Source organism: Mauremys reevesii, linkage group 26 (assembly GCF_016161935.1).
Source record: "Mauremys reevesii isolate NIE-2019 linkage group 26, ASM1616193v1, whole genome shotgun sequence".
NCBI classification, from domain to species: Eukaryota; Metazoa; Chordata; order Testudines; family Geoemydidae; genus Mauremys; species Mauremys reevesii.
In genome coordinates, this window is record NC_052648.1 from 2,508,358 (window position 1) to 2,529,645 (window position 21,288).

Consider the following 21,288-nt stretch of genomic DNA (forward strand, 5'->3'; position numbering starts at 1 on the left):
CACCCGCCCTGTCTCCTACCCATGCCGCCCTCCCATGCTAGCTGAAGGCCTGGCTTCCTCCAGCACCTGGCGCAAGGGGAGCCAACAACTGGCACCTCTGGGCAAGGGTGTGTTACAAGCAACAATAATCCAGGTGACAGATTCTGGGTTTGTATCAATCTGGTTCGAGCTCTCCGGGCGGTTTGCACAGACCGCACCAGTTCAAGCATTAATAAGGGCCCATCATCAGTCCAGATTTGGTCCTATTGGCACCCCCAGAAAGTCCACAGACCTACCCTGCAATAAGGGGGGAAGCGAGTCTGGCCACTGCCCGTATAAACTCCACCCACACACCCCCCTTGACATCTGTGCATCTCCAGCCGGATGGTTTGGCAACCCCCCTGTCACCCCTTGCTGCGGGGCTGCATAACCCGGTCCGAAAGAGAGGGACTGTCCCTTTAAAGCCAGACTGTGTGCGAAGCCCTTCCCACAGCGCGTCAGCTGATAGGGGCTCCAAGCCGGTGCACAGCAGCCTTCTCCCCGCGCCCCCCGCCCCCCAGCTTTGCAATGCACGCGCCCCACTCAGAGCTGCTCCCCCCACTGCAGCCCCATCGGAACTCTTAAAGGGCCAGGCGGGCTCCGGCTCTGCACCAGCAGCCGCTGCTGCGGGGCTCAGGTGCATTGTGGGACAACAAAGTTACTTTCAGTTCGGAGTGCGGAAGGGGAGGGGGGCCCAGGGGAGCTGCGCTGGGGCCCCCCCAGCCGCGGGGCTCTGTCTGGGCACGAGGAGCGGGTAGACAGTGCAGCAGGTGGGGAAGGGTCGCTGGGGGGCGTGGGGAGCGGATGCAAAGAGAGAAGTTGGTGCAGCTCGCCAGGCTGTGGCTCGGGGGGAGGAGGGGGCAATGCCCATGCTGCCTTCAGCCCCGCTAGGCCCTGCCTTGCCCCCTTGCAGTGGGATGTGCCAGCAGGTGCCCAAGGGGACCATACCCAGTAGCGGAGTCTGTGCCCTCTGGCAGATGGATTGGCTGCGTGACCAGGCTTTGCGAGTTACTGCAATGGGGGGGAGGGTCTGGAGCCAGCAGCTCCCCATGAACCCAGCCAGCAAGAGAGGCACTGAGCCAATCTGGGCTGGGACCCGCTGACTGGGGTCCTCTGCACGCCTGATGTGGGCCTAAGATGCAGGCTGGGGCTGGCCCAGGGGAGGGGTTAGGATTGGGGTCCAGGCTTTGCACAACTTGCTAGCAAAGTGCCGTTAAACACAACTGTTACCACTGGAAGGTTTTTCCTTCCCTTGGTGATTTCTTGTGTTGACCTAGAAGCATTTCTACAGGGGCCTGGGGAAACTAACACAAACCCTTCCGTGCAAGATGCCAAAGTGTGTCTGCTGGTTGGAGCTGGAAATCCTTGGAGTCTGATTTTTGGGTACTGACTTCTCAGACTTGGGAGCCCCAGGTTCAATTCCTAGTTCTGTCAAAGACTTCCTGCGTGGCATTGGGCAAGTCGCTTAGCTTCTCCGTGCCTCAGTTTCCCCATCTGTATAATGGGATGAATTGAATGTCTTTTCAGCATGGGGGGGGGGGGAGAAAGTGTATTTAAAGATAGTGAGGTGCTCATAAGTATCTTAGAGAGTAACTAGAGAGCCAGAGTGGCTGAGGCCATATCTTTAATTGGACCAACTATAATATAAGATATGGCCTCCTCCACCTTGTCTCTCTAATATCCTGGGAGCCACCCAGCTACCACTACACATAGATAGTAATCAGCGTAATGGGACTTCACAAATGAACTCTGAGTTTCTGATCGACACTGACTTGCTCAAGACTCGGTGCCGAGAGCAAGCAATTTGGCATGGAGAAGTGCAGCGAGTGTGCAGACACAAATCTCTGATATATCCCAACCCTAATCCCATTTAAACCAGTCCCAGAACTCCTCTGGATTTCAGTTGGCTCCGGATTATGCCCACAGAGAGGCTCTGCAGAACAGATCCACTTTTAATCCTAATTGCAGCATATACCCTGCAATCTCCAGCTGTGCTCCTGCCTTGTTGATAAGTTATTAGTTCCACTGGGAGTTTCACTCTGGGCAAGCTCTTTGGAAGCCCATTCCCCGGTAGGAGTGTGCATACATAGGTCTACGTCCATCTCTGTAAAAGACATTTTGTCTGTTACTTTCCCGGCCTTAATATTTCCTTGTGTAACAGCAGCTGTATCCAGGGAAGGTGAAAAAACAGTCACCACCCCCTCTGCGGAGGGCTCGGTAAGCAGCAGACGCACCACTGAGCGCCTGAAGGAGCGTAACACTGAACGATGGAAGATATCCCACCAGGCGATCTGGACACGGCTGCTGGTGGGGATCAGAACAGCTCGGCGACAGTGTGTCTGCATTTGTATCCAGGCATGCAGGACGATGCCAATCCAGATCTTGACCAAGGCCTTGCTGCACAAACCGGTTAGTTGCTTGGGGTTGGTGGGGTGGGGAATGGCTAGGAGGAATGGATCCAGAAGCTGGTGGTCACTGGGCACCATGAGTGGGAGATACACCCAGCAGCAGAGGAAAATCCCTCGCTGTGCTCTTAGGAGAGAAGAAGAGGGAGTGTAGGAAGAGTTGTCTGGAATGGCTGATTATCTCCATGCCACTTTATTACCCCATCCCTTTACTGGGCTTATAAAGCCCACCCCAGGGGGACCCTGGCCAGCCGCTGTGAACTAAACCCACTTCTATCATTCAAATAACCAAGGAACAAATGGATAGTAAGTGGTGCCTTCGTACAAGCAGTGCACAAATAGCACCCGAAGGCCCCTCGGCCTCTGGGACAGCTGATCCACAAAGGTATGAGTGAGAAGTCTGCTGTGGCTGGAGCAGGAGCGAGGGGGTCAGGACACATGGGTTGTGTCATTAGAGGACTGAACACAGGACTGGGAACTCGAAGCTCCTGAATTCTAATCCGAGCTCTGTGCAGTCTTGAGCAAGTCACTCAGGTCAAAGATAGCAGAAGTGGTCCCGGGTTTGTGAATGTCCCAGTTTGTGGGTGTCCTGTTTGACACCCCCCAGGCCTGGCATTTACCGATGCTGCACGCTGCAGCCTTCATCAACTTCTAATGGAGTGGCACCGGCACCGCTCTCTCAAGTTTGGCATCCAAAAGTCGACAGCTACTTTTGAAGATTTGGGCCTTAAACTCCAGTCTGGTTCCTCTCTGTAAAAGAGGGAGGAAGATTGATTTATTCCCTACGGGTTAGCTAGGAAACGTATAGCACTTGGAAGATGGGTGCTGTGTAACCTTGGGCATTGCGTTATGTTATATAGTGTCAGTCCCTCTTTGGGAAACATCACTAGCCCAGATTCTGCTCTTCAGCAAGAAACAACTCACATTCTCAACCAGTGTTTCACTTTTTATTTTAAAAAAAACAAAGCAGGTGCTTCCCTGAAGCACTCGACCACCCTGACAGACAGACAGAGAGGCAACGAGGTCTCTGCCCTCCCAGCAACCCTCGACAGTGAGTATCACAGGGCTTCAAGATCCCATTCTCAGAGGCACAACTTCTGCTGTGACACACTCCTGGGAAAGGCTGTGACCCAAGACTCTGGAGTCTTGGCATTTCCTTGGTGTTCAGCAAATAACTGTGAATCTCACCACCAAAGTGTGTGTCATGTCCCCCTCTAGGGGCAGGGCCACACAGAAGATAATAGCTTCTACTGCTGCCAGTTACTCCATTCGCTCACATAGTAGAGACCGTGCTGTGAATCCAAAGATCATGGATTTTTGGGGTGGTTTTTTTTTTTTTTCCAAGTTTTCCTTTTTTAAAGACCTTAGGAAATTGCATTAAAATATGGTAAATAGACATTCAGGTTAGAAAGTCAAGCTTTCAGAAGGTAGGAAATGCCAGAATTAAGGATGCCTGTGCAACCTAACTTGGCCCGCTGTGTGCGTGTGCATTATGGCACAGTATTTAATTACGTGATCACATGCTATTTTGAACACCGAAACCCTGCCTCATGCAGTGCCCAGGATGGCTGGTGCTACGCGAATGAGCAGCTGGTCAATATTCTGTTTTCTTCTCACTGTTCGGTGTGTGTTACTGCACACTATTCTAACCCTGCTCTGAATACAGAATTAGAATTTCCTCATGGGCTTTTCTGCAATACTCTTCACTATGGCATCGGAGTGTTTTACAAACATTAATGAATTTGGCTTCGTAACACCCCTGTGAGCTGAGGGGTTATTGTTACCATAGTATAGGTGGGGAACTGAAGCACAGAGAGAATAGGATCAAAAGTGTCCAATAATTGTGGGTGCCCAATCTGAAAGGGCAAGGGCTGAGTTTTCAGAGTCCTTAGCATTAAAGAACATTTCAGACGTTCAAAGAACAGCTCCCATTGACTTCAGCTCTTCTGTATGTCAGACCCCGGGGGGTCAGGGTGGGCCCCCAGAAAATGAGGCATGCACAATTAGTGGCCACCCGCGTAAAGTCTGATATAAGTGACTTGCCCAGCATCACACAGGAACTCTGGCAGAGGCAGGGGTAGAATCCAGTTCTCCAGGGCTGCATTCGACCACCTTAACCATGAGACCCTGCGTGCTCTTCCTGCAGTCCCCTGCCTTCTTCGCTGCACACCTGCCAGCTTCTGCAACAAATGAGACAGGGGCCTTACAGACAACAGCCTCCTCTGCACAACCTGAGTACATCCAGCCTGTGCAGTGAAGAAGGCCGGGTTTCCCAGCTGTTTGCTAACAGCAAAGGAACTCTGAGAGTCAGGAACTTCCACCGTCTCGTGGGGAATGTGCTGCAGTGGACACAAAGCCTTCTGCCTCGGTCCCATCCATCTTGTCCCTGCCCCCTCTTCGCCCCACCCTGCACTCCAGCCTCCTCACCTAGCTAGTCTTCCCCCTTGGACTCCTCATGCCTCCCTGCCCCTCCACGCCTGCATCCATCTCTCAGGGTCAGGCCAGGTGGAAACTCAGCCTGGAGTGGCCTGGCCGATGTCACACCTCTGCGGGGTTGAGCGGGGCTGCCTCACAAAATGGTTACCTCTGATATCACAATGGTCTAGGACTCCTGCTTTGGCATAGATACACGCTTTACTGTGGCTGAACGTCCATGCTGTCCCCCGCTGTCCTCTGTAAAGTCAGAATGGCTGAGACCTTCCTGGGTGATGATAAACCATGAGCCCCACGGATGACTGACCCTGGTGATATTCCGAACACAGAGTCGTCAGCAACGCTTGTAGCTGCTCCCCTTGCTTCACGCTGACTCGGCTGTTCTAGGCTTTCCAGTGACCGTCCCAGAATCCCGCGGGACAGATTTCTGTGCTATCTGCCCCTTGTTGGTGGAACCTCCCCCAGGTGGAACAACCCCGGTTCTGCTCTGCAACAGGTCACCACTTCAACTCTTTTTGTTTAAACGAGGCAGGTACGTCCCTGAAGCACTCGACCACCCTGACAAACAGACAGAGAGGCAACGAGGTCTCTGCCCTCCCAGCAACCCTCGACAGTGAGTATCACCGGGCTGCGAGATCACACGCTCAGAGGTGCCGCTTGCGATGGGAAAGATGCTTATGTGCTAGGGCCAGTGTCCCTCAACCTTTTTGATCCCAGAGACCAGCTTGCTGCCTTCCTAAACTGTGTCTGGGAGATCTCCAGGACTGGTCCTCGAGACACACTGCACTAGGCTGTGTCCTCAGCCCTGTGGGCCAGGGAGAGGAGAGAGCAGCTTTTGCAGCTGAGACACCAGTAGATGTCCACTCTTCCTCCTTTTCTCCTGCAAGTCACACGGGCACTGCCGCTGTTTCCACAGTGGGGTGCTAATCAGGGCATCCAGCAGAACATTGTCCTTGCATCTCCCCCTTACAGCAAAATTGTTCCCAGAGCATTTTTACTGCATCCCATTTGTTTTAATGATATGTCCGCTCCTCCCCGGCACTAGTTAACCAATAGCAGGGTAGTTTTAAAACAACTAGCCTGGTAAGTGATGGTAGGAAAAAAGTGTCATTTCCCCATGTTTTTTACAGCTCCCCAGTCGCTGTGAACTTTGTTGTAAATCTTTCAAACCAGATCAGTCGGATATTTTATTGTATTTGTGTTGTTTGTATTTGCCTCGTATGAATGGGACACTCAGCTAGTTAAAGATTAGGTTGAACAGATACATTTTTTTAAAACAAAACGTTTATCAAACTGTAATGTCAAAGGAGAAATGTTTGTATGAAACTAAAAAACAAAAATCCGTGATTGTTTCTGTTTAGATGTGAACATCCCTGCAGCTCCTGCAGGGCAGTGCTAGTGCAGAGGAACTTGAACGCAAAACGAGCCAAAGACAGTCAGTTTGTGGCTAACTGTGCAAATGGATGCCAAGCAGCAGCGCTGGTGGTAAAAGGCAAGGCCTCAGTCCAGCAGACATTTAAACACGTGTGTAACTAATATGCATGAAGAGTTGCAGTGACTCCATGCATTGGCATCTGCAGATGAGGTCCTCCAGTGGGATCTCAGAATGATTTTTGGTGTGAGGCTGGGAGTAGAGCTAATAGATAGGCAAGGGGTTTTTGGTTTTTTACAGATGGGATCTTTATCCCAATAATGTTTCTCATTTTATCCCCTGTTTCAGTGAGAGCAAGTTTTCTGAGCAGGATCAGTGAGGAGGAAAAAACCCAACTCCTAATTCACCCATTCTGGCTCAGTTGACTCTGCCCCACACTCCCACCAGAGCACAGAATGGGAAGCCATAATGCAGCTGCCTGATCTTGCCTAGGCTGTACACGGACTTGCCTGTATCTCCAGACAGCAAATACGACAGGACAAAATTCTAACGTTTTGTTTCCTTTCCAACCCCAGCTTTGTCCATCCACCAGCTGGCTGCTCAGGGTGAACTCAGTCAGCTGAAAGAGTATCTCCGAAAAGGTGCGTGCAGCGAACTTCAAGTCTGTCTCTCTGTCTCCTTCCCCCACTTTATCCTGTTTTTTAGGGACAATCTACGTTTTTGATGTAGAACTTTAATGCCTGCACAGAGTCCTAAGCACATACCTGGCTGGTCTCCCCCGTTGCTCCAAGAGGCCTCTCCTGGAGTAGGAAGCGTGTGACACGCGATAGCACTTCGATCACAGGGGAGCTGCCTGCTGACGTTTGGCTCTGAGTGATAGGCTAGAGACATGGCAAACGCTCAGACAGCGGGGGCTGCAAGGGCAGAGCCTCTCCCCAGCTCCAGCCTTCCCTTTGCATTTATTGCACTGAATACCTGGTGTGAGGAGTCAGCAGGAACAAACCCCAGGTGCCATCACAGAAGGTTTTCCTCAAGGGAGGCTAGTTCTAACGAAGCCAAGCCCAGTTCACACAACCCCAGACTCCTCTGGTTGGAGCTCCAGCAGGGTAGTCGTCTTCTTCCCTGATAATGGGCCAATCTCTGTCTCACAAGCAGCCAGCAGATAGCTTGCCTCTGTGCAAGGCTAAGGGGAGGCTGAGATTAACCCCTTCTTCCCCAGGGATCAGGTAGTGCTCCCATACGTCGTAGCACCAATTCTTCTCCAAAATTCATTTTGTATTTTCCTTCCATTTTCTTCTTGCTTTTTGATTTGGTTTCCTTCCCCCATATCCCTCCTGGAGCCTTGTTGTTCCCTTCCTTCCTGGGGCCAGGCTCTGAGCCAGTGTTCCAGGCCCAGGAGAGCAACAGACAGAGTGGTACACGAGCGAACTGGGAAATGCCTCTCTCTTTGGGAGCACTGAATTTTTTTAAAGACACAAATGCTCCCACAAAAGCAGTGGGGGACAGGGAGCTCAGTGCGGCCTAAGCATAGGAGTGGTAACCAGGAACCTCTCTGACCTCTTCTCCTGCTCTGTGACCTTGGGCAAGTCACGTCACCAGTCTGTGCCTCAGTTTCCCCATGTGCAAAATGCAGCTAATGCTACTGAACCAGGGGGTGGAGAGGAATATTCTTATGACTGCAAAGCCCTCTGAAGGCTGAGTTCTTGTAACCACAGGGGCAAATGGTGGATGGTCCGTATGTACAAGGCTCTTTTTTCTTGTCTGCTCAGGGGAGAACTTGGTGAACAAGCCCGACGAGAGAGGCTTCACTCCTCTGATCTGGGCCTCTGCCTTCGGGGAGATTGAAACAGTCCGTCATCTGCTAGACTGGGTAAGAGCCCAGCGCCAGCCTGGGTGTTTATATTGGCTGGCGGTTGGGCGAAGATGCCCCTCTGGATTTCTCCCAAAATTGAGTGCCCTGCGCTGACCTCTCTTGGCCACACAGCACAGAGCATAGCTGAGCCTGGCAACCGCTCAGCCTAGTCAGCCAGGTTTTGATGGAACAAAAGAAAGCGCCTTCCCTTGCTCTCCCCTGGCCCCTCTGGGATGAAGGGGCCACCTCCATTGTACTTAACCCTGGGAATCCAGTCACAAAACTTGCTCCTACACTTTGCGCACCCATCTCCCTTCCCCTGCCGCCCCTTCCCATTGCGCTAGTTACGGTGTCAATCTGACAGCAGGATCATTGTCGCGGAAAAGTCTCCGGATTGCCAGCCAGCCATGCTATCTCCAGCTCAGGTCTTCACAGAAGGGTGGTTTTTACCGGTGGATTTATCAGCTGATTTTTTTTCCGGGGGAACAAAACAGATACATTAACCTTGCAAAACTGTTTTTCCAACATCTATTATCAGACAGTTCTGATCGAGCCATCTGTAGGCTAAGTCAGGAGCTTAACGAGCCTTATCTTGCCACTCGCAATAGCTGTTTGTAATTAAAGATCTGCATATTGGTAATTTGAGATCCGCCTTATCGCTGGGCTGCATAATCCACCGGTATTTTTGCTCAAGTATTTTTACGTTTAATAAACTCTGTGCTGCATTGTCCTCGGGCTGCACCCTCGTTTGATTGGGGCCTTTAGAAATGTGTCCGTTACAGTCCTGAAGCAGTGGAGGGTTTATTGTTAGCTTTTGGACAAAGCAAAATTCCTTGCTGCATGGGGTGTTTAATCCAGGGGGAAGCTGCTACCCCCAGAGGGTTCAGAGAAGAGCCACGAGAATGATTAAAGGATTAGAAAACCTGCCCGATAGTGATAGACTCCAGGAGCTCAATGTATTTATTTTAACAAAAAGAAGGTTAAGAAGTGACTTGATCTCAATCTAAGTATCTACCCGGGAAACAAATACAGTAAAAGCTGTTTTATCCGGCATGTTGGGGGAGTGGGGGGTGCTGATAAGTGAAAAGTGCTGGTTAACTAAGAGGGAGGGAGTTTGGGTGTGGGAGGGAGTTTGGGTGTGGGAGGGGGCTCAGGGCACGGGAGGGAGTGTGGGGCACAGGCTCTGAGAGGCAGTTTGGGTGCGGGAGGGAGCTCGGGGTGCCGGATCTGAGGGGCCCTCACCTTCAGCGGCTCCCCGCAAGCGATGACCTGTCCCAACTGCTCCTAGGCGGAGGTGCAGCAGGCAGGTCTGCGCGCTGCCTCCACCCGCAGGGGCTGTCCCCGCATCTCCCATTGGCCGCAGTTCCTGGCAATGAGAGCTGCCAAGCCAGCACTTACGGTGGAGCAGGGGCAGTGGGCAGAGCTGTCTGCCATGCCTCCGCCTAGGAGCAGCCAGGACAGGTCACAGCTTGCGGGGAGCCGCCCAAGGTGAGCACCCCCCTGGATCCGTCACCCCCACCCTGCACCCCCTCCTGTACTCTGAACCCCTCATGGCCGTTCCTCTGTGAATTGGAGCCACTCAGGTGAGTGGATAAGCCTGGGAATGCGCGTGCCGGCGAAGTGGCACGTCACACAGTGGTAACCATGAGCGAACAGAGCTTTGACCATCCCAGTGTATTCGTGTGTGACCTGTTTTCTTCTGCATTGTCCTGTGCCCAGGGTGCGGACCCCCACGTACTGGCCAAGGAGCGAGAGAGCGCGTTGTCGCTGGCCAGCACCGGAGGATACACTGACATAGTGACCATGCTGCTGGAGAGAGACGTCGATATCAATATATACGACTGGGTAAATGCACTGGTGCTTATTGCCAGGATCACTCCCTGGAACAGCCATCCTGGGCTTTTGCTGTTGCTAAAGGTTGGCTTTAAAAAAATATCCTGCTTATGGTGGGGGTTAAATAAATTAATTTGAAAAAGAAACACCAATGCCAAGCTGGGGAGAAATTCATTGCCCCCCATCAAGCCTGTTGGTCTGTTTTCAGTTAAGATGCCACATAGGACCAGCAGTGTCTTGAATGCCCCCTTCAAGGACCAGGCAAAATCGTTTCTTTAATGAACTGCCCATCCTGGGGAACTTAGGAGACTTTAAAGTGGCCCCTTCAGAGAGGCAAGTGCTCATCCCCCGCGGTGGTTACAAACTACAGGCCAACGCATTTAGAAATAAAATGACTTTGAAAGTAAACTTCTAACCCAAAAGCTCCGGAGAATGCAGAGCCTTGAAAAATCATATCCAAAGCTCCAGCCAGCCCAGAGAGAGACAACCACGAGACGTGGCACAAGGGCAGGCCTGGTATGCCGCTGAGATGTCACCCCCTCAGACAGAGCTCCCAACTCAGCCTGAAGAGCAGCAGAATCGAGTCCTTAATTTACACAGTTCTTCCGTTGCGACTTGCTCGGGGCGCTGCTATGGCGGGTGGGTGGTGGGAGCCGGGTGGCCAACTGAGGTCACCCCACAGCTGCTGACTCTGTTTAGCTGCCGCATGACACCCTGTGAAATTTCTTTGAGTTCTGATGGTACCTGAGTGTTTGGCGTCCAGGTGAAATTCAGGGCGCGCTCTCAGGGCTGCCGTCTCCTGTCTCCCTGCAGAACGGAGGCACCCCGTTGCTGTATGCTGTGCGTGGCAACCACGTGAAGTGTGTCGAGGCTTTACTAGGTAACAACAGATTTTCACATGCTGGTTTTTAAGTGACTGTTTACTGCTAACGCTGCCTGGAAGTGCTGACGTGGGGAGAGGCATGGAATTATTTAGGTATCAGAAGGTGACGTGCATCCCTGGACAAATAGTAGCACGTAACAGATGGGCCAGAGCCAGGGCTCCCGAGACCCAAAGCAGCAGCGAGTTTCCAGTGCTTGCACCTTGTCCTGGGTCTCTGCATGGAATGGCCAAGCTAGGCAAAGCCTGGGTGTCACGCACCAGGTCATTCAGCTCCGGCATCTCAACTCCGAGCATTTACAATGGTCCTTCTGCTATTTCCCAGCCTGAGCCGGGGAAGATCAAAGCCCCCAGGCTGGCCCTGGAGCCCGCTGCTCCGTAGAGGGAGATGAGCTGTCTGTGTAGAGAGGGATCCGCTCCTGAGCACGTGCTCCTGTCTGCTTTCAGCTCGCGGTGCTGATCTGACGACGGAAGCAGACTCCGGCTACACCCCCATGGATCTGGCCGTGGCCCTGGGACACAAGAAAGGCAAGTGTCCTGCCCTTCAGACTACCTAGAATGGGGGGGTTGGACCCGAACCCTGCCCCACTCCAGTACGGTTCCTCAGTGCCGAGTGCCACCCGTGGCTTTCCCTAAGCTGCACGGACGTGGGATCGTCTCACTTTCCTGCTTCCTGAATTTGGCCCAGAAAATCAGATTCTCTAGAGAGGCATTAACACAGCACAGCTCACACCCAGCTGCTCACAGGGCCAAGCCGGGGAGGGGTTGGGTGCGGTACGTGGTCAGCCAAACAGAGACAGTCTAAATGCCAACGTCCAAGGGGATGCTGGAAGCAGAACGACTAAGAAACTCCAGTGGCTGCTGCCATGTGGGGAGGGCACAGAGACTAGCCACACTCCAGCTGTGCCTGTTTGAAACTTTACTGGCGTCTCTTCTCTTTGTACCCATTAGTTCAGCAGGTCATTGAGACCCACATCCTCAAGCTGTTTCAGACCAAGAAACTGGAGTGACGCTGGCTCGTGCTCCCTGGCTGAGAGAACCAGGGCGCTGCTGTCTCCGGATGCTGCATGGGAACAAGGTGGCCAGACACGCTGTCTCCTTCCAAGGGCGGACGCTCCTGCCGCAGATCTGCGCTGCCACTGCCGAGCGAGCCGGTGTGGAGGGGGCTTTAGAAGCTGGGCTGGCAGGAAATCCCTGATGGAGGAGGAGCTGTTTACTCTCCAAGCAGGTGGCAAAGGAGAAGCCTCCCACACACAGCGAGACACTGAATTGTCCAGGTAGCTGCATTTCTGCTGCGAACAAGACTGCAAGCCGCCTCCCTCTGCCCCCTGTGTGTGTATTAAATATTGCCGAAAGCACCCTGCCTGAGTGCAGCAGCCGCGGGGTGGGGGCTGTGTTGGGAACTGGGGCTTACTCAGAGAAATGCTCTTTGGGGTGCTGCCTGTTCTTCAGATGGGGTGAGGATGAACCCTGCCGCCTTCCAAAGGGAGGCCAGAGGGGGATTGAAAGCCTGCCCTGCTGAAGCAGCCCTCCTCCCCGGCCCACGCCACGGCCACTGACCATGCTTGTTGCAATGGCTTAGGGAGGGTTCAGGTCAGTGCACCGCATGCTGATCATGCTGCATCGAGCTCTGGGGGAAGCAGGGCAGGTGGGGAGACCGTCTGCTCGACAATTCCCTACCTCCCTGGGCTAAACTCCCTAACCAGAGCTCCCCTCACCTTGCTACTCAGACCAGCCGCGTAGGGCTTGAAAACGCTGCCCTGCTGCACTTACCCTCGCTCCCAGGGCGGACAGAACAGGCAGCAGCGCTGGGAGTCCTGTCCCACAAGCAGCCTCGTCGGTCATGGGGCTTCCCTCCACCATGGTGCTTGGTGAGAAATAGTCACACTCAGCAACTGTTATTCACACAGGTTCCGCCCTGGCAGCTGTTGTGTCTTTGGAGGGGAGAAATCTGCTGCTTGTATCTTCGGACCTTCCAGCATCAGCTGGGCGGCAGCAGATTAAGGAGATCCCCTTAAAGGGCCAGTCCCCCCGTGACACTCATTGAGGTTTATGCCCGTCACATGTTAGTAGCTGGTTAGATCACTCCCCCCCGCAACACTGCAAGTGCTTCAAATCTCACCTCTTTAAAGGGCCAGTTACCCGCTCTAGTTCAACCCTGATTAAAACAAGGTGTCCCGCGTGATCCCAGGAAGCCCTGAGCCGCTGGGCTGCCCTGGCCTGCAGGGCAGCCCCGGTGAGCGAGCCACCCTCTCTCCGTCCAGAACGGGCTGCTGGGTCGGACGGATGGGACCAACGCACGTGCTGGTGGACCCACTGGGGTCAAGCCCATGGCCACCAATGGCACGTTGCAGGGAGCGTTAGCAGCAGTTTCTGCCTGGTCCCCTCCAGTGACCACGGTGCATCTTTGCAGCATTGTTCCAAGCTGCTGCGTGGGTGGACTTCCTCCCCCCACCCCCCAGCACCGAGGGGCCTTTCCTGTTCATCACCTGCAACACCTCCACCTGTCCCTGCCACCCCCCCCCCACTTCCACGTGCCTATTTTAGCCTCCCCCATCAAACCCCGCCCTTGACTCGCCCCGTTCCCATTTGTCCCTTTCAGTGCTGGGGTCAGAGGTGCCGCCCCTTGTTAGGTCTCTGGGCAGCCCCTAGGGCACCCTCTGGAGACAGCTCCACGCCGCGTCCGTCCAGTCGGCTCATCTCTGCGCACGGCCCCGTCCGCTCACCGATAGAATCCAGCCACCAACGTTAACGTCCACATGGTCCAAGCTGAGCGCCCACATTTTCTCCGTAAGTGTCCATTGCTGCGTGGAAACCGCCGCTAGCCCAGCTGCCTTCTCCCAGGCCCAGAACCTGGCATCATCTGCACCAGCCCATGTCACATGGGCGGCATGAGACTGCCTAAGGTGCTCTAGGCACGTCACTAGGTAGCCATGGGCTGGTCCATGCCTGTGTGCAATGCCACCCTCTGCCAGCTGCAGTCGAAGCTGGGACTTCAGTTAGAAGAGAAACCAGCTGAATTATATGCAAAGCCATTAGCTTTGAACCCAAAGAAACCTACCTTGTATTAGACTGGAGAGCTTCTAGCGCATAACTAGCCCCCTGCCTCGCTTAACCGAGGGACGACAGTGTTTGTTTAATGACGGCGAAACCAAAACAGCCAGAAACCCGGCTATTCTACATGATGGGGGTGGCTAGTTTATCGCTTTTCCTTTGAATGCTGAAGTCCCACAATGATGCTTTCGGGAGGGCGTATTTAGAGAAATGGGATTGTCGTCTTATTTAAAAAAGAAATCTCAGAAACGACCCATTTGAGAGAGAGAAACGCAGAGTGTGCAGAGTGGAAAAGGGGTTGGCATAGGGTGATTGGTAGATTAGAAATGAGCTCTAATGGAATCTGGCCTATGTGATGGGGGCTGGGCTCGGTACCAGAATCGGACCCCCTCCCAAAATCAACGGGGGAATCGTCTGCTCCTTACTTACAGTTGCTGGGGCACTTCCCTGAACAGCACAGACGCTGCATGCAGATGGGCCGAGCTACCCCAGGGATTGCCCCACTGCTGCCTGGGTATGGCAGGGTGCTTTGGGGCACACAGCCTTGATCGTTGGGCGCAGTGGGATTGTCTCCCCCATACGCCATCTCCCATAAGTAAAAGGTCTGGAGCGAGTGGACTGTCGGCTGATTGTTTTTATGTAGGTGTTAATGATACTTTGGACAATCGGTCACAGGCCCCTTTGGTCTTATCTCGCCCCCTGCAGAGACGAGGGCGGCTAGCCCCATTCTCCATCACAACTGAGTGTTGGGGCTTGAAACTCACCAGGCTTCATGGGCTGCAGCCCTGCGATCAGGAGCCCTAAGGAAGCAGGTGTTCCTGGGGGAACAGACACTTCCCAGCTCTTCAACACCACTTTCTGAGCGAAGCCTGGAGCTGCCACCTCTGTGACCCCACTGGATGGGCAGAGTGGGCCCGAGCTGGGGTGGGGGGAGGCAGCTTCCAAATTCAGTATGTGATTCGTTTAATCTCTACAGAACCACTCGCTTGCCCCAAATCCAGCGTGGTCCGGGAGGCAGGATGCATTTATTCAGCCATTAAACATGAACTTCACCGCGTGACGAGCCACTAGAATACAGCGTGTGGATTGTCATGCACTGTGCAGACAGCCCATGAACGCCACGGTGTGCTTCCAGGGGCTTTAGATCCCGCTGTGAGGCCGCAGCTGGGTGGGGAGAGGGCCAGGATCCCAGCCTTGTTCTGTTAATGCCCACGGCTGTTTTCTGTCTGAGCGTTTCCTGGTTTACTTCCAAGTGGCTACATTTCAATTGCAGAACAAGTCTGGCATCTCCCCCCTCTCGTAAGAGGTGCTGTCTGCCAAGGCAAATATGCCACTGGGCCCTATCGGACAGGGTGGGAAGGCAGAGTGCCAGCTGACCAAACACCAGGGAACAAACCCACTCGGGGTGATGGGCTGCTGTTCTGCCCCGGCTTAGAGCTTTTCCCCGAGGACACTGAGGCGATACACGACGATTCTCCCGAAGAAATCCGTGCTGTTCTCAAAGGTGATTTTCAGTTTATCCAGCATTGTTTCGTCTGTCCTGAAGCTGTGGACGGAGCAGTAAAGGAAGAAACAAGGGCAGAGGGGTCCATGACACACGCGCAACTTCCAATACAGCAGGAGAGTCACTCACCCAGCACAACCCAATCACAGCAGGTCGTGAGCTAGGGAATGTGCTATGAACCCCCATTTTGGTGAGAATATCTCATGCCCCCAGCTTCCCTGGTACCCTCCGCAAACTGCACAGAGTGCAAGGATTCCATCCAGCACCTGCTCCAACAGATTTAAGGCCACCTCCCTTTCAATATGCCTGCGTTAGACAGACCCTGCCCTGTTGATGTTGTGCAGCATTGAAACAACTTATGCAGGGCTGCGGTCGAGTCTCCATCACACCAGGTTTAATATCAAAATGGTTTTGGTTTTCTAAAAGATAATATGGAGCTATACCTATCTCACAGAACTGGAAGGGACCCTGAAAGGTCATTGAGTCCAGCCCCCTGCCTTCACCGACAGGACCAAGTACTGATTTTGCCCCAGATTCCTAAGTCGTCCCCACCAACGACTGAGCTCACAACCCTGGGTTTAGCAGGCCAATGCTCAAACCACTGAGCTATCCCTCCTCCCCAACCCGCTTGACTTCAAACTGGCATTAATTCAAGGAAGTCTTATGGCCTGTCCCACACAGGAGGTCAGACCAGGTGATCACAGCAGTGCCTTCTGGGTGTATACTCTATGGAAGAGCCATTCTAACCTAGCCCACGGGGGTCATGGATCAGCGTTCACGCTGCACTCCCCGTCCGTACCCAGCCCCAGCCGTGGACCAAATTTGGTGACGAATCCTGGCCACGTGCCCCCTGCAGCACGTTGCGCGTACGCTCAGCAGACCGAGCCCCCAGTGAGAATGGAAGGATATCTGCAGGGCATTGATGTCCTCAGGGTAGAAGTCTGAGATCTTCACAAGTTCTTCACCTTTTCTGCCACCTAAGAAGCAAGAGGAGAGGATGGAAATGTCTGCACTGGCTGCTGAGTTAGATTAGCATCGTCACTGGATGTCCAACTGTCTTTGGCCCTTTTGAAGACTCCCACCCCTATGGCTTTAGTACAGGACTGGGGGGCAGACCAAGAGCTGGGTTTCAGTCCTAGTTCTGACACTTAGCACTGAAGAGATTATCTGTCCAGGTACCTGTATAGCCCTCACTGCTCTAGCCTAGACAAATCACTTCATCTCTCTGGGCTTCAGTTTTTCTGGTTATAAAATGGGATCAACCTAGGCCCCTGTGAATTCAAATTGAACCAAAGTTCTCCCACACACCAGCACCGGGGAAAGACATTCCACTCCAGAGATTTATGCTGAATTAAATACAATTGATACTGTAACATCTAGTTCAATGCAATCCTCTGCATCTGGATATACTGCCAGGCATTGCACAAGGCCACCCATTGAGCTGCAGAAATGAACATGACGGGCTGTGGATTTGTGATCCACTGTGTCGCAGGCTCTCTGGCAAGGTGCTTTCACATGAAAGGCACAGGAGAACTGCAAAGTGCTCTTATGCATAACTGAACATAATTACAGTGCATCGGCCACAGATCTTTCTCTGGATTAGTTCTTGTCTCAGTTCATCTGGCCTGGCCGCAGCATCAGTAGAACATCGTCTGAGCCCCAGTCTGCCTCTATCCCGTAATTAGAGCCCTTCCAAATCCTGAAAGAGACCCTGCAATTGACATGAATGAACGGCACAGAACGCCGCAGGTTGTTCGCCCGCTGGGGAGGCGCTTTACCTTCCAGTGTACACAGCTGGCTCGCAAATCCACCCTGGAACTGAATCTGGAGTTGGGAAACCTTGACAGTCTGTGGAAATTCCAGCATCACCCACTGGGAGGAGCCCTACAGCCAGGAATGAAACGGGAGCGCAGGTTACAGTCAGCTTTCCACAGGGCCCACTCGGCCCGTTACACCCAGCGAGGGCGGATTCTGCAGGGAGCCTGTAAGGCCCGTAAAGGTGGGAGTGAGCACTGGTTAAAGCGCCCCCCTGTGGTTAGCCAGGGCCAGCGCTGTGTGGCTGGAGCTAGCGCACAGCAGAGCACGGGCAGGGCACAGCGCCTGGCACATGCAGGACTGCGGAGCGATGGCACAGCGGCCGGGCACGAGGCAAGCATGGCAGCCATTCTGTGCTGAGCAATAGCCTCCACGTAAGCTGGGCCGGCCGGTAGAACCCGATTCCCTGATCTCAGACGGGACGTTTGCTCCAGTGGTGGACGGGCCATCGTTCCATTTTCCATGGTTGCCCCGACGGAGCAAGCACAGGGGGCGTCTGTGCAGCTCACCTGGTCCGAGTTCCAGCAGGTCTCCTCGCTCCCGTCGAACATGTGCTTCTTCCCGAACTGCTTGGCATCCCGGTTGAGCACGGAGCTCACTCTGCAGAGACAGAAACCAGAGTCGCGAGGGGACGGGGCTCTGATGCCTAGTACAGAGAGCGCCCCACTCCCACGGCGTCTGCAGCCACAAGGCCAGACTTCTCCGGAGATCGTCTCTAACAACGGCGCTGCACCGAGACCAGCCTGGTGTTGGGAGAGGTGCCGACTACGCAGCCCCGGAGCCTGAAGTCCCACAGAACAGGTGCAACGCTGACAGCAGAACAAGCTGCCCCCGACCCCACCCCCCACAACACTGACCCTTCAGAGCCCCTCTGAGGGCGGGGAGGGGAGGTCAGGAGCCACCCATCTCTGCTGACCCCGATAACAAGCGGCTTCAGGAGCGTTCACTGAGCAGGAACAAGGCTGAGAGCCATCAAACTTGTTGCACCCAGGGCAGCAGAGAGCCGCCAGGTGGTAACAACATGAGCCTCGCCCAGTCCTAGCTCCTTGGGGCTTCAGCCCTGTGTGTGGAGAGCCTCTCGCGCTGCTGGCATTAGCAAATAAACCATAATCCGTGAGTGCTCTGACCCAGGGCAGGTACACTGGGGAAACCAACCCACCCAAGAGCTCATTTTCTCAGGGGGTGGCGGGATTTTCCTTCCCGCTGTGACTCATCCACCAAGGACAAGTTCACTACAGCATGGAAACATTCAGGGCAGTGATGTTCTTCGGGACACGGAAAGGAAAACTCACCTGCTCACAGTCTCGTTGCAGATCAAGGGTGCCCTGGGCATGTCGCTGCTGAAAGTATCGCTCCTCTCCAGCCAGGGCAGCCTCCAGCACACTCCACTGATGAGGTTCGGTGCCAAAGCACCCAGGTCCAGCCTGCGATGGAGGGGCGCCTGGTAATGGGGCCGCAGCAGAGTTGCAGGGTTCAGAGGGGAAAGAGGATCTATTCTCTGTTTGCTGCAGAAAGATTAACGTCACAGAACACGGGTCCTGAAATGAAGGAAACACTCCCCAGAATCAGTTGCAGACTCCAGGAGACAAGAAGCACTATCCAGAGAGCAGCCTTAGCCAGCCAGCCGTGCCTTGGCTGGGGGGTCGGGAATGATGTGCGGTACCGTATGGGTGGCTGCAGATGCTGCCACATCCTGGGTCAGTACCACGGCCCGAGTCCTGCAAAGGGCAGAACCTGAAGTCAGTGGGGCTGCAAGCAGCACAGGGGCCCACCTGCACAGATTGGGGCCCACGTGAGGCACTTGCCTAGATCCTATTTTGATCCAACCCACCATCTGCAACCCCCAAACAGAAACGATTAAAACATCCCCCCAAACAAAACAGTTAATCACAGACGGCGTGAAAACAAGAGGAGGCAGAACGAAAACAAACAGAGGCTGAAAACCCGGCCCCTCTTGCAGTGTGTCCCCCCCAGAGCAAAGAGAGCACCCCGAGAATGATAACGATCATCACACAAAACACCGCCCAGCTATTTCCTCCAAGCAGAGAACTGGAGCGTTTCCATCCCGGTGTTCATTTAACTCAAAAACGGCTGGAAAGATCTTGCCCACACTTAACTCCCCCCACCCCCACGCCCGCTCTCAGTTGGCACCTCCGGGCACCAATGTAATGTACACTAATAATGATCCCTCCAATCCACTTTCAGGCTCAGACCAAAACTGGAAAATACCAGCTCCTGGCACAGTTATTCTGAGAGTCCCCAGGGGGTTAGCATCAAGGACTTGGGTTTTATCCTGCTGCCCATCACCGCAGCCTCAGAGCCCTTCTATGTAAAATCAATAGCAAGCCTAAGGAGGGGGATTCTATCCAGAGAAGGACTCTGAAAAAGATCTCAGGGTCATGGTGAATAATCAGCTGAACCTGGATTATTCCCGCTCTGACACTGTGGGCGTAGAGCGCAGGGGCGGCTCTAGACATTTTGCCGCCCCAAGCACGGAGGGTCCGCTGGTCCCGTGGCTTTGGCGGACCTCCCGCAGCACCGAAGCCGCGGGACCAGCAGACCCTCCGCAGGCAAGCCACCCAAGGCACCCTGCCTGCCGCCCTAACGGCGACCGGCAGAGCGTCCCCCGCAGTGGAGCCGAGCTAGATTTAAATTAAACCACCCCCAAGGAGCAGCCGGAGCTCCGGCCACAGGAGAGTCTCCTGCCAACGTAGCCCGTCCACACCGGTGAAACTTATGTCGGGGGGGGGGGGTATTCACACCCTGACCGACAGAAGTGCTAGTGCAGACGCAGCCTCAGCTCGAATCCGGGGCAGGTTGATGGGGCGGGGGGGTAATTAACCAGCGGGATTTCCCACGGGTGGGGGCTGGATTCTCCATCACGGCCAATGCTTAAATGGCTCCGGATGTTTTCCTAACAGATCTGCCCGGGGGAAGTTCCAGGGCCCCAGAGGAGATGACCCCCGAGGGCTCCTCTGGCCGGAGACGCTGCGCGCCCCGCGCCCAGGGTGTCACCAAAGCCCGGGCCCAGCTCCACGGCCCAGCGCTGGGTGCCCCGGCGGAGGCCGAGCCTCAGTCCTGCCCCGGCAGCGCCCCGAGCCGCCGGGAGACGAGACGGAATCGCCCCCGGCCTCCCGCGGACCTACCCCGGCTCCCGAGCGCGCTCCGCGCTGCGCCCCCACGTGCGCCCCGGGGACGGGCGGCTGCCGGAGGGAGGCGCACGCCGGGGCGGAGCTGGGCTCCGGGCGGGGCTGCTCAGGAAGCCCTGATCTGCTTCCTGCGGCTGCCGGGGCCTCTTAAAGAGACACCGCCCCGTGTCAGGGCCCCTCCGTACCCGAGCCCGGGTGGGGGGCTCCGGCCCTGCCTTCCGGTGGCTCCCCCAGGGTCCCACAGCTAGTCTGGAGAACACAGGAGTCCCGACTCCTAGCCCCCCGCCGGGGGGGTCCCAGTGCCCACTCCCCTGCTCTAACCACTAGGCAGCACTCCACTGGCAAAGCTAGCAAAGGAACCCAGGCGTCCTGGTTCTCAGTCCTCCTACCCCTGCCAAAGGGCCGTGGCTCTGAACTGCCAGGCCCAGAGGTGCAGGGGCGCATCCCTGGCAGGCCCTGGCACTAATTAAGCCCTGCATGGGACCCTCAAGGTAATACATGAATCCTCCAGCATCATTTTATTGCCTCTAGCAAGCCCCTGTAAGAAAGCTAGTGGGTGGGGGGAGGGGCTTGGTGCCAGGACTCCTGGGTTCTGTGCCTGCCTTTGGGATGGAGTGTGGACTGGCCTTCAGCAGTGCTGACTTCCCACTCCTGGCTTGAACCGGCCTGTGTCCCTGACTAAAATGGGGATAATGCTGCTACCCTGACATGCAGAAGAAGGTGACAAGACCCTGCCAAATAGGGCCACGCCTGTAAATCTTACAGAACTGGAGTGGGGCCAGAGCGGACTGGATACGATAGGAGGACGGGAGTGTAGCGACAAAGTGCCCCCAGTGGGCTCTGTGTAAAGGCTGCAGATGTCGCCCTGGAAGTGTTTAACTATTAACCTCAATGTGCGCAACCACCTGCCCAGCAGAAAGCAGCTTTTAAAATGCAGATACCAAAAAGTGTCTCTGTGTGTGAGTGGAGGGAT

General features: G+C 54.6%; 2 protein-coding genes across 14 annotated transcripts; one reads left to right on the forward strand and one right to left on the reverse strand.

The window, feature by feature from the left end:
- Nucleotides 1–501: 501 nt before the first annotated feature.
- RFXANK (regulatory factor X associated ankyrin containing protein) lies at nt 502–14,256 on the forward strand. Of its 9 annotated transcripts, XR_005591441.1 has the most exons (11): nt 670–788; nt 2,180–2,427; nt 3,391–3,474; nt 5,389–5,469; nt 6,804–6,869; nt 7,998–8,098; nt 9,800–9,925; nt 10,727–10,793; nt 11,241–11,321; nt 11,745–12,070; nt 13,396–14,256. XR_005591441.1 is itself a non-coding variant. In XM_039515697.1 (10 exons), exons 2-10 carry the CDS (start codon nt 2,286–2,288, stop codon nt 11,801–11,803), a joined length of 807 nt encoding a protein of 268 aa, XP_039371631.1. In that variant the 5' UTR covers nt 502–655; nt 2,183–2,285; the 3' UTR covers nt 11,804–13,291. The 9 variants fall into 9 exon arrangements, 8 of the variants coding, with proteins under 8 accessions (XP_039371631.1, XP_039371629.1, XP_039371630.1 ...); XM_039515697.1 differs by lacking the exons at nt 670–788; nt 13,396–14,256 and adding an exon at nt 502–655 and having other exon boundaries at nt 2,183–2,427; nt 11,745–13,291; XM_039515695.1 differs by lacking the exons at nt 670–788; nt 13,396–14,256 and adding an exon at nt 503–655 and having other exon boundaries at nt 11,745–13,291.
- LOC120391705 (nuclear receptor 2C2 associated protein) lies at nt 3,053–20,654 on the reverse strand. Of its 5 annotated transcripts, XM_039515703.1 has the most exons (7): nt 20,313–20,402; nt 18,830–18,884; nt 18,459–18,671; nt 17,676–17,766; nt 17,130–17,235; nt 16,151–16,328; nt 3,053–3,173 (listed from the first exon to the last, which is right to left on the reverse strand). In XM_039515703.1, the coding sequence occupies exons 2-7, from the start codon at nt 18,856–18,858 to the stop codon at nt 3,068–3,070; spliced, it is 723 nt and encodes a 240-aa protein (XP_039371637.1). In that variant the 5' UTR covers nt 18,859–18,884; nt 20,313–20,402; the 3' UTR covers nt 3,053–3,067. The 5 variants fall into 5 exon arrangements, with proteins under 5 accessions (XP_039371637.1, XP_039371641.1, XP_039371640.1 ...); XM_039515707.1 differs by lacking the exons at nt 18,830–18,884; nt 20,313–20,402 and adding an exon at nt 20,637–20,654; XM_039515706.1 differs by lacking the exon at nt 18,830–18,884 and having other exon boundaries at nt 20,313–20,430.
- Between the last annotated feature and the right edge of the window lie 634 nt (nt 20,655–21,288).

What these genes read in the sequence shown, in the direction of transcription:
- LOC120391705 (XM_039515703.1), bottom strand. Translation starts at nt 18,858, where the DNA reads ATGTGGCAGCATCTGCAGCCACCCATACG. An exon ending in CATCTGCAGCCACCCATACG is followed by an intron (nt 18,672 to 18,829) that starts GTACCGCACATC and finishes ATCTTTCTGCAG; the next exon opens with CAAACAGAGAATAGATCCTC. An exon ending in CCTGCTGGAACTCGGACCAG is followed by an intron (nt 17,236 to 17,675) that starts GTGAGCTGCACA and finishes TCCTGGCTGTAG; the next exon opens with GGCTCCTCCCAGTGGGTGAT.
- RFXANK (XM_039515697.1), top strand. Translation starts at nt 2,286, where the DNA reads ATGGAAGATATCCCACCAGGCGATCTGGACACGGCTGCTGGTGGGGAT. An exon ending in ATATCAATATATACGACTGG is followed by an intron (nt 9,926 to 10,726) that starts GTAAATGCACTG and finishes GTCTCCCTGCAG; the next exon opens with AACGGAGGCACCCCGTTGCT. An exon ending in GGCCCTGGGACACAAGAAAG is followed by an intron (nt 11,322 to 11,744) that starts GCAAGTGTCCTG and finishes TGTACCCATTAG; the next exon opens with TTCAGCAGGTCATTGAGACC.